Here is a 10,663-nt window from a genome sequence, read left to right as displayed (position 1 = left end):
TTATTCCCAGACCAGAAAATAACTGTTGGGGATGTTGAAATGCCTATATGTATCCTTGGGGACCCAGCCTACCCCTTCATGCCATGGCTCATGAAGCCGTACACAGGCAGCCTGGACAGTAGTCAGGAGCTGTTCAACTACAGGCTGAGCAAGTGCAGAATGGTGGTAAATGTGCATTTGGGCGTTTAAAGGCATGCTGGTGCAGTTTACTGACTCACTTAGACCTCAGCGAAACCAATATTCCCACTGTTATTACTGCTTGCTGTGCGCTCCACAATCTCTGTGAGAGTAAGGGGGAGACGTTTATGGTGGGGTGGGAGGTTGAGGCAAATCGCCTGGCTGCTGGTTACACGCAACCAGACACCAGGGCGGTTAGAAGAGCACAGGAGGGCGCGGTACGCCTCAGAGAAGCTTTGAAAACCAGTTTCATGACTGGCCAGGCTACGGTGTGAAAGTTCTGTTTGTTTCTCCTTGATGAAACCCCCCGCCCCTTGGTTCACTCTACTTCCCTGTAAGCTAACCACTTCCCCTCCTCCCTTCGATCACCCCTTGCAGAGGCAATAAAGTCATTGTTGCTTCAAATTCATGCATTCTTTATTCATTCATCACACAAATAGGGGGATGACTACCAAGGTAGCCCAGGAGGGGTGGTGGAGGAGGGAAGGAAAATGCCACACAGCACTTTAAAAGTTTACAACTTTAAAATTTGTTGAATGCCAGCCTTCTTTTTTTTGGGTAATCCTCTGTGGTGGAGTGGCTGGTTGGCCGGTGGCCCCCCCACCGCGTTCTTGGGCGTCTGGGTGTGGAGGCTATGAAACTTGGGGAGGAGGGCGGTTGGTTACACAGGGGCTGTAGTGGCAGTCTGTGCTCCAGCTGCCTTTGCTGCAGCTCAACCATACACTGGAGCATACTGGTTTGGTCCTCCAGCAGCCTCAGCATTGAATCCTGCCTCCTCTCATCACGCTGCCGCCACATTTGAGCTTCAGCCCTGTCTTCAGCCCGCCACTTACTCTCTTCAGCCCGCCACTTACTCTCTTCAGCCCACCACCTCTCCTCCCGGTCATTTTGTGCTTTCCTGTACTCTGACATTATTTGCCTCCACGCATTCGTCTGTGCTCTGTCAGTGTGGGAGGACAGCATGAGCTTGGAGAACATTTCATCTCGAGTGCGTTTTTTTTTCTTTCTAAGCTTCACTAGCCTCTGGGAAGGAGAAGATCCTGTGATCATTGAAACACATGCAGCTGGTGGAGAAAAAAAAAGGGACAGCGGTATTTAAAAAGACACATTTTATAAAACAGTGGCTACACTCTTTCAGGGTAAACCTTGCTGTTAACATTACATACATAGCACATGTGCTTTCGTTACAAGGTCACATTTTGCCTCCCCCACACCGCGTGGCTACCCCCTCAACCCTCCCCCCTCCCTGTGGCTAACAGCGGGGAACATTTCTGTTTAGCCACAGGCAAACAGCCCAGCAGGAATGGGCTCCCCTGAGTGTCCCCCGAAGAAAAGCACTCTATTTCAACCAGGTGACCATGAATTATATCTCACTCTCCTGAGGATAACACCGAGAGATAAAGAACAGATGTTGTTTGAACGCCAGCAAACATACACTGCAATGCTTTGTTGTATAATGATTCCCGAGTACGTGTTACTGGCCTGGAGTGGTAAAGTGTCCTACCATGAAGGACGCAATAAGGCTGCCCTCCCCAGAAACCTTTTGCAAAGGCTTTGGGAATACATCCAGGAGAGCCGCGAATGCCAGGGCAAAGTAATCCTTTCACATACTTGCTTTTAAACCATGTATAGTATTTTAAAAGGTACACTCACCGGAGGTCCCTTCTCCGCCTGCTGGGTCCAGGAGGCAGCCTTGGGTGGGTTCGGGGGGTACTGGCTCCAGGTCCAGGGTGAGAAACAGTTCCTGGCTGTCGGGAAAACCGGTTTCTCCGCTTTTGCTATCTACAACCTCCTCCTCCTCATCATCTTCTTCGTCCCCAAAACCTGCTTCCGTGTTGCCTCCATCTCCATTGAAGGAGTCAAACAACAAGGCTGGGGTAGTGGTGGCTGAACCCCCTAAAATGGCATGCAGCTCATCATAGAAGAGGCATGTTTGGGGCTCTGACCCGGAGCAGCCGTTCGCCTCTCTGGTTTTCTGGTAGGCTTGCCTCAGCTCCTTCAGTTTCACGCGGCACTGCTTCAGGTCCCTGTTATGGCCTCTGTCCTTCATGCCCTGGGAGATCTTGACAAAGGTTTTGGCATTTCGAAAATTGGAATGGAGTTCTGATAGCACGGATTCCTCTCCCCATACAGCGATCAGATCCCGTACCTCCCGTTCGGTCCATGCTGGAGCTCTTTTGCGATTCTGGGACTCCATCATGGTCACCTCTGCTGATGAGCTCTCCATGGTCACCTGCAGCTTGCCACGCTGGCCAAACAGGAAATGAGATTCAAAAGTTCGCGGTTCTTTTCCTGTCTACCTGGCCAGTGCATCTGAGTTGAGAAAGCTGTCCAGAGCTGTCACAATGGACCACTCTGGGATAGCTCCCGGAGGCCAATACCATTGAATTGTGTCCACAGTACCCCAAATTCGAGCCGGCAAGGCCGATTTAAGCGCTAATCCACTTGTCAGGAGTGGAGTAAGGAAATCGATTTTAAGAGCCCTTTAAGTCGAAATAAAGGGCTTCATCGTGTGGACGGGTGCAGGTTTACATCGATTTAATGCTGCTAAATTCAACCTAAAGTCCTAGTGTAGACCAGGGCTTATTGTTAGAAAGTTTTTCCTAATATCTAACCTAAATCTCCCTTGCTGCACATTAAGGCCATCACTTCTTGTCCTACCGTTAATAGACATAGGGAATAATCAATCACCGTTCCCTTTATAACCGCTTTTAACATATTTGAAGACAGTTATCGGGTCCCCACTCCACCTTCTTTTCTCAAGACTAAACATGCCCAGTTTGGCCATGTTTTCTAAACCTTTTATCATTTTTGTTGCTCGTCTCTGAACTTTCTCCAATTTGTCCACATCTTTCCTGAAATGTGCTGCCCAGAACTGGACACAATACTCCAGCTGAGGCCTCATCAGCACAGAGTAGAGTGGAAGAATTACTACTTTTGTCTTGCTTACAACACTCCCACTAAGATCCCAGAATGAGGTTTGCTTTTTTTACAACAGTGTTGATTGTGGACTCGTATTTAGCTTGTGATCCACTATAACCCCCAGATCCCTTTCCACAGTATTCCTTCCTAGGCAGTCATTTCCCATTTTGTATGTGTGCAGTTTTTCTTCCTAAGTGGAGTACTTTGCATTTGTCCTTGTTGAATTTCATCCTGTTTACTTCAGACCATTTCTCCAGTTTGTCCAGATCATTTTGAATTTTAATCCTATTCTCCAAAGCTCTTGCAACCCCTTTCAGCTTAGTAGGTCTGCAAACTTTATAATTTTTCTATGCCATTATCTGAATCATTTATTGAACAGAATCAGACCAAGGACCAATCCCTGTGGGACCCCACTTGATAGCCCTTCCAACTTCACTGTGAACCACTGAAAACTACTACTCTCTGGGAATGGTTTTCCAGCCAGTTTTGCACCCACTTGATAGTAGCTCCATCTAGACTGCATTTTTCTAGTTTGTTTATGAATAAAGCTTTCAGGATTAGTACATCTGGGTAAAATTTTCAAAATCTGACACTAATTGATTTGGGATCTTAAGGGCCTGATGACAATACAGGTTAGGCAGAGTTTGCATAATTGGAGTCTATGTGCTCAAATAACATGTACTGCTTAAGTGGTGATTAGCAAAAAAGAAAATTGCCTAAATTCTGCAATGATTATTGCTATATAAATATTGTATCTAGGAATTAAAACAGTATCCATCCTTAATGCACTTTGTGATGCCAAGGCTCCTTAAACACTGTCTGAAATTGCATATATGTGTTGGATCAGCTAACCAATATGTGAAGGTGAATTAAATATGCTGTTCTGCATTTGCCTTGTTTAATGTCCTTGCTTTTTGGGGGTTTAAATTCAGATGCTCCAAGTTACTTGAATATAGGAAAGTTGTGAGTTTTTTGCAGATTTATTTTAAACTAATACATCATGGACCGTAATCCCCACAAGATGTGTACTCTGCTGAGCAACAGAATGTTAAAAATAAAGGAGCAGCTTAGAATGCTTAATGGTCTTCATCCAAAGCTCACTGAAGTCAGCGGAATGAGCGCCATTAAATTCAGTGAGCTTTGGATCGGGCTGTATAGCATAGGGCATTTCTGACTTAGCATGGTCATGTACAGCGTGAGGATCCCATGAGACAGACTGTCCTGGAGAAAGAGGTATTGCAGGCTTCTAGGCACAAACTTGTATGGGGTAGAACAGGAAATTCAGACAAGGACGTGAGCCTTGCGGTATGAGAAACAAGGGGAAGGATTTTCCTGCAGAAACAGTTACTGTGCGGCTGCTACACTTGAGAACAGACTCCTTAGTGCTGGATGAAGTGTGACAGAATATGAGGAAGGTACCTATTGGAAATGGAATCTTACATCTTGTGATCCTTGCTAGTGATGCAAGGTCCCATCTCTGGTCAGGTATCATGTGGGCTGAGGGATTCGTCCATCAGAACAAGCACAGGTTGCTTAAATGACAGAACAATTTTAACTCCATCTCTCTGCTTAGGCTTTGCTGCAGTGTGTATTGAACATACCTTATCATTCAGTTTTACTTTGAAAACAAGAGTTTTAAAAATGTGCACATCCTGTGGCTTGTACCTGAACTGCCAAGCTCTAGTGTTGTTGCTGGGACTGGAGGGTGAAGATGTTTGCTTAAAAAGGCTGGATTTCTAGCAGATATTCATGCAGTTCCACTTCAGAAGAGAGCAAGTGAAGAGACTCCTTCCCAGAGACTCCTGAAAAAGCTGGTGTTTCATACAAGGGGCCTAATTTGCAAAGGGCCCTCAACCATGCATCCATTTACGCACATGCAGCTTTGCACATACGAATCACTTGCATGTTTCGATTGGTATGCACTAACATTCGCTTGTAAACATTATACTCTGTACTGCATTTGCTCTTGTTCCGTGCATGCAAGCACGGTTGAAGATGTAAAGAATGGCAGGTGGTCTTGTGGGTCAGATAGAGGACTGGGATTCAGGTGATCTGAGTTCAATTTCTAGCTCTGCCTGTGACTTTGGGCAAGTCACTTCATTTATGTGTCTCACTTTCCCAGCTCTAAAATAGAACTAATAGCCTACCTCACAGGGGTGCTATCCCATTATGTTTAGACAGGGCTCAGATATTAGTGTAATAAGAGTAAGCATTGAAGAGTACTACCTAGAGAAATTTTCTTTCATTGTGTGCACAAGACATAGTACACAAAAACCGTGCAAGCAGTTGCACACCAACTGATGCAACATTTGGTCCTAAGATATAGCACATAAAATAGTTATTGTGCCTGCCACACTGTTGCCAGCCAGGTTCGCACTACAAAGTACATTAAGCCAGTGCATCAGATTTACAGCTCTGTGTAAATAGTGGTTAAACCTCACAATGGTTTGGTTTATTTTTCTTAGATATGTTTCTACTGCACTATTTAAATCCATTCCATCATCCCACTGTGGTTTTTGTTTGTTCTTCGATTTTTGTTAGCTATATAATAACAACAACAACAAACCAACAAGAAGAAGAAGAATAATAAATTAAGACATATTGGCAGACAGATTATAACCCAAAGAGAAAAATGATCAATTCCTTGGTTTGTCTGTTTAGACCAAGTGAATTCCATTTGGCAGAGCTATGTATCAATAGTACACCTATCAGAGACCAGCGCCAGGACATCTCCATGTTTCCTCAGAAGGTAACCACAGAGAAGATCTGAACAGATGGCAGAAACAATCTTGCTCAAGGGAAAACTGGGATAATAATAATAGTTATGCATACATAAAAAATGTTTGAATTGATACATCTGTGCTGTGGTGAATTCTACCCTCTTCTTTCCAGAATTTGTATGCACTAATATACTTTTTGGGGGGTCTTTTAGCTGTATACTAAGATCAAACATGGCAAAATTAATTCACAAATTTGATGTGTTGATGAAGTGTTATGAAGACTATTAGCCTATCTATGTGGAATCAATTAAATAATCAAGAAGCAATTTATAGACACAGCTTAAATGTATAGATATTTAGTAATTTAATTAAGAGGAACTATCTTGGCCATGCTTATTTAACTTTACTACTCTCTAGCTCCCACCTGAAGCTTTTTTATACAGTCTTCCATCCTGTTTTACAAACTTTAATGGCCTGATTCTATAATCCTTAGTCACACAGGTGCTCCCCATTGATGTGAAACTATTTGTGTGTGAAAGGGTTACAGGACTGGGAACTTAAACAGATAGGAAAAGAACACTGAGATCAAAACATCTATGTCTGAAATGGTTTAACAGCACTCAGCAACAAGATTTCAGATAAGAAGGTAAAGAATATTCTATTCAGTTGAAAGTTCAGGGGATGTTTTAGGAATGTGGAAGGTAATTTCTTGAGCTGGAATTTGACCAGGTTACTCGAGTTAACACCCCTACTCTGGCACAAACTTGCTAAGGGATGTTCAATGTCTCAAGAGTAGATGCAACTTAAGCCAGTACCAAACCAGCCCTCGAGCACAATGCTGGAGATGCTGTCTGTTGAGGGACACCCAAACCAAGCCTGCTTGCATGTTTGCAATTATAATAAATTAAATGATGGTGAAAAACTGATAAATAGTATTCTGAAATCATGTACCTTACAAATTCCTATTATCTCTGTAGTTTTATAGCATGTAGGTACTTTTATAATAAAGTAATGTAGCTAGAGCATATGGATAGGTGCCTGTTTAGAGTGTATAAATCCAAATAAATAAAATTATATAAAACAATACAAAAGTATACAGAGTAAAATAAATAATGAAATCTTAGCAAAGACTTAAAAAAAAAAAAAAATGTAATGCCCAGTTAATTCTGTAGCAATCTAAAGCTGGGCAGGCCAGAGAAGCAAAATTACAAGCAATAAAAAACTTTTCTATTCCTAAGCTGCTGTTATCCTCTAGCTGTTTACTGGCCTTTGTGAAATGCAGTGGTAGTCTCATTCCAGTCCCTAGGGGATGGGCCCTTTATATCACAAACACTTTATGTAGTATTGGTTGCAGGTTCAAGCCATATATGTGTAAATGTTAGTATTGAGACTGTCTTTAAGGGTCAAATCTTTCTCACACTGATTTAAGAAGGGGCATGATGGAGCCCTAACTAGAAAAGTATAGTAATTATGAAAGCACGACAAATTATCAAGATTTTAAAATTTTTATCTACCATTAAATCTCTCTCCATTATTATCGTGGCAATTTTGCCACCCCTTTGTCCTTTCATATTTAGCTTTTGGATGATAAAAGGCAGAAGCATTTTAATCTCTTGCATAAAAGACAATTTATTTCTTGTCTCATTTACAAAAGAATGATATACATCCACTGGAGTCACAAACAGTTGAAAAATCTAATAAAACATTATAATTTAAATACTGTACAAGAAAAAATACTGTCTATTTCTCCACATTTAAATTTAGTGAAGGTAACAGAAGGTCTGAATCTCATTTCCAATTAAAAGTATTAATTTAAGGCTTGAGATCCTGAACCTCTGAGGAAAAATAAATTCATAAATCCCAAGTTGAGGATTGGCTGTGCAGCAGCATTTCATGTGAGTTGGTTTCAACATATTGATTTGTGCTCTTTTTGGTTTTATATATAATATCAGTACTGGCAATCAACGCTGTTTTCCAAATATCGTTAAATTCTAATAGGTCAACTGAGTAATGCAGTGAGCAGGTAATGTGCACCCCGAAACACAAACTAGACTCATCACATTGCTTTTTCTCTCCTTCAGCAGAATACCTGCCTCTCCCTAGGGGCTCATATAAATCTATTCAAAGGATGTTAAATGAAATTAGACATTTTGTCCATCTCCAAGAGGAAATTCAAAAGTCTACAAACTGAATGATGCCGCATCTATTCCAAACCCATATTTTATCTTTCTTCAATTTTGTCTGGATCAGAATATAGTACTGATCTCCCATTTCTGGGAATTTTCCCCATTTGAAATACTTCTCACACTGAATATATATACTGAAATATCACAGATTTCATGGGGCTTCACGTTTCATTCTTCTGCCTGCTAATCTTGCATGTTTTCTTTAAATCTGGAGAGCTCTGAATGGGATTTTTCTTGTTTGGGATTTAAAAATGAACCTCAAGGTATTCAGTCTGTCCTAGTCTGAGACTTGGCGTATTTCCACATATAATGTGTTAAAGCAATTGTCTCCTGCAAAGCTGTAGTTTTCACAGTGTGATACGTTTTGTGTGTCTTTGAGCTGGCAATACTCAGCTTTCAGACACTTTTTTTTGGCACTTAATAGTTCCCAAGGGCCAGGGGGCTCCTGTTGTTCTTAACTTCCTTTTGGCACTTTTTAGCTAAAGCGAGATGAGCTCATAGAGAGTCAGTCAGAGGATGATTACTGCCACCCTCCCTCTCTTCAGCTGTGTCCTGGGCTCATTTCAGCAGCTCTTCCCGGGCATCTTTGAGCCCCTGTTGAAATGGGGAGAGCCAGCGCATTAAGAACTGGAGCAGACCCACTAGCTCACCCTGCACGTTGCTCCCCAGTACCCAGCGCTTTGCTCAGCCGAGTTTCCAACGGCCCAAGCCGCAGGTCTCCCAGCCCATCCCGTGGGCACCCGTGCCGCAGCCCGAGCCAGCTGGCGGCCAGGCAGCTTTCCCCAGCGGGCCCCGTCAGAGGCTGGTATCGGCCGTGTCGGATTTGGGCGGCAGGGCAGGCTGGGCGGCCGCGCCGGGCTGCGCGTCGCGGCAGAAGAGCACGGCCGGGTTCTTGCAGGCCCACATGGCCACCTCGCCGCCGCTGGCCGGGCTGGAGGAGGAGAGGGTGCTGGCGGCGTGGCCGCCGGGCCGCTGCCGGGCACAGCGCTCCCGGCCTGGCTCGGCCCGGCCGCGGGCCTCCAGGCGCTGGCCCCGGGCGGCCAGAGAAGCGGCCACGTTGTTCCTAGTCCGGTAGCCGCCCTCGCGGCTGCGGCCCAGCAGCATGGCGATGTTGGGGTTGCGGGCGGCGTAGACGAGCGGGTTGATGGCGCCGTTGGCCCAGGCCATCCAGCTGGCCACGGCGTCCACGGTGGGCGAGAAGGGCAGGTGGCCGGCGGCGGCCGCCAGCCCCAGGACGCAGTAGGGCCCCCAGCAGCAGATGATGGAGACGATCATGATGAGCACGGTGGTGGCGGTGCGCATCTCCCCGTAGCAGCGCAGCAGGTGGCCGTAGGTGGTGAGCGGCCGCACCCGGCTCTCGGAGAGGCGCACGGCCCGGCAGATGTTGTAGTGGCAGAAGCACATGAGGGCGAAGGGCAGCAGGTAGCAGAGCACGATCAGCGCCGCGCTGTAGGGCGGGCCCAGCCGCGACGAGCCCCAGGGCAGCAGCACGTAGGTGCAGCGGCCCGCGCCGGCCCCGTGGCCCGCGCCCGCCGCCTGGGCCAGCAGGTACCAGGGCGCGGCGAAGCCGAGCGCCGCCAGCCAGGCGGCGGCCAGCAGCTGGGCGGCGCGGCGGCGGCCCATCTTGCGGCGCGGCTGGCGCACGATGGCGCAGTAGCGGTCGAAGGAGAGCAGCGCCATGGTGAGGGTGGCGGCGATGCCCAGGCCGGCGTGCAGGGCGGCGCTGGCCAGGCACAGGCGCTGGCCGGAGAGCCAGGCGCCGCGCGGGCGGCTGAGCAGGCGCAGGAAGGCGAGGGGCAGGCAGAGCAGCGCGCCCAGCAGCTCGGAGAGCGACAGCGACAGCACGAAGGCGTTGGTGACGGTGCGCAGCTGCCGGTGCCGGGCGATCACCAGCACCACGGCCCCGTTGCCCAGCGCCGAGAGGGCGAAGATCAGCGCCAGCAGCAGCGCCTGCGAGGCCAGCGCCGCGCCCGACCAGCCCGCCTCCTCCGCCGCCCCGCCGCTCTCATTGGCCCCCGCCCGGGACAGGGCGCTCAGCAGCCCCGGGCTCGCCGACGGCGGCTCCATGAGCAGCGAGCATCCCCGTCCCCGCCGCCCCGGGGAGAGCGGCGGGCGTGGGGCGCACGCTCGGCCCGAGGCCGGCCAAGGGGTTGGGGTCCCGGCTGCTGCGGGGTCGCGGAGCCGCCCGCCGCCCGTGTCGGGGGAGCCGCGGCTCAGGCTGCTGCTCCCTGCCCGGCCTGCCGGGCTCTGAGCCCTGCCTGCCGCGCGCCCGCGTCCCCTGCCGCGTGCGGGCTCCGGGGGCTCCGGGAGCCGCTGACGTCTCCAGCCCGTTGCCCAGGGAACCGACTCCAGCCTGCCAGACTGCGCACACGGCGCCCGGCGAGACTCAGCGGCCACCCCCGCGCTGCCGAGACCCCTGGTCACCCGCAGGGCTGGGGCCATGCGCGCCCCCGACGCACACGGACACCCTCCGACAGACACCCCCAACAGACTGACACACATCCCCGACAGACACCCCCTGACACGGACACCCCCGACAGACTGACACACATCCCCGACAGACACCCCCTGACACGGACACCCCAGACAGACTGACACACATCCCCGACAGACACCCCCTGACACGGAGACCCCCAACAGACTGACACACATCCCCGA

At 48.4% G+C, this 10,663-nt stretch overlaps 1 protein-coding gene across 1 annotated transcript; it reads right to left on the bottom strand.

Moving 5' to 3' along the window:
• Positions 1-8,800: 8,800 nt before the first annotated feature.
• Positions 8,801-10,072, bottom strand: GPR135 (G protein-coupled receptor 135). Its single transcript, XM_077818449.1, has one exon. It carries the CDS (start codon positions 10,070-10,072, stop codon positions 8,801-8,803), a length of 1,272 nt encoding a protein of 423 aa, XP_077674575.1.
• Between the last annotated feature and the right edge of the window lie 591 nt (positions 10,073-10,663).

The sequence above is a fragment of the Eretmochelys imbricata genome, chromosome 6 (genome assembly GCF_965152235.1).
Source record: "Eretmochelys imbricata isolate rEreImb1 chromosome 6, rEreImb1.hap1, whole genome shotgun sequence".
Classification (NCBI taxonomy): Eukaryota; Metazoa; Chordata; order Testudines; family Cheloniidae; genus Eretmochelys; species Eretmochelys imbricata.
This window is presented reverse-complemented; position numbering and strand designations above follow the sequence as displayed.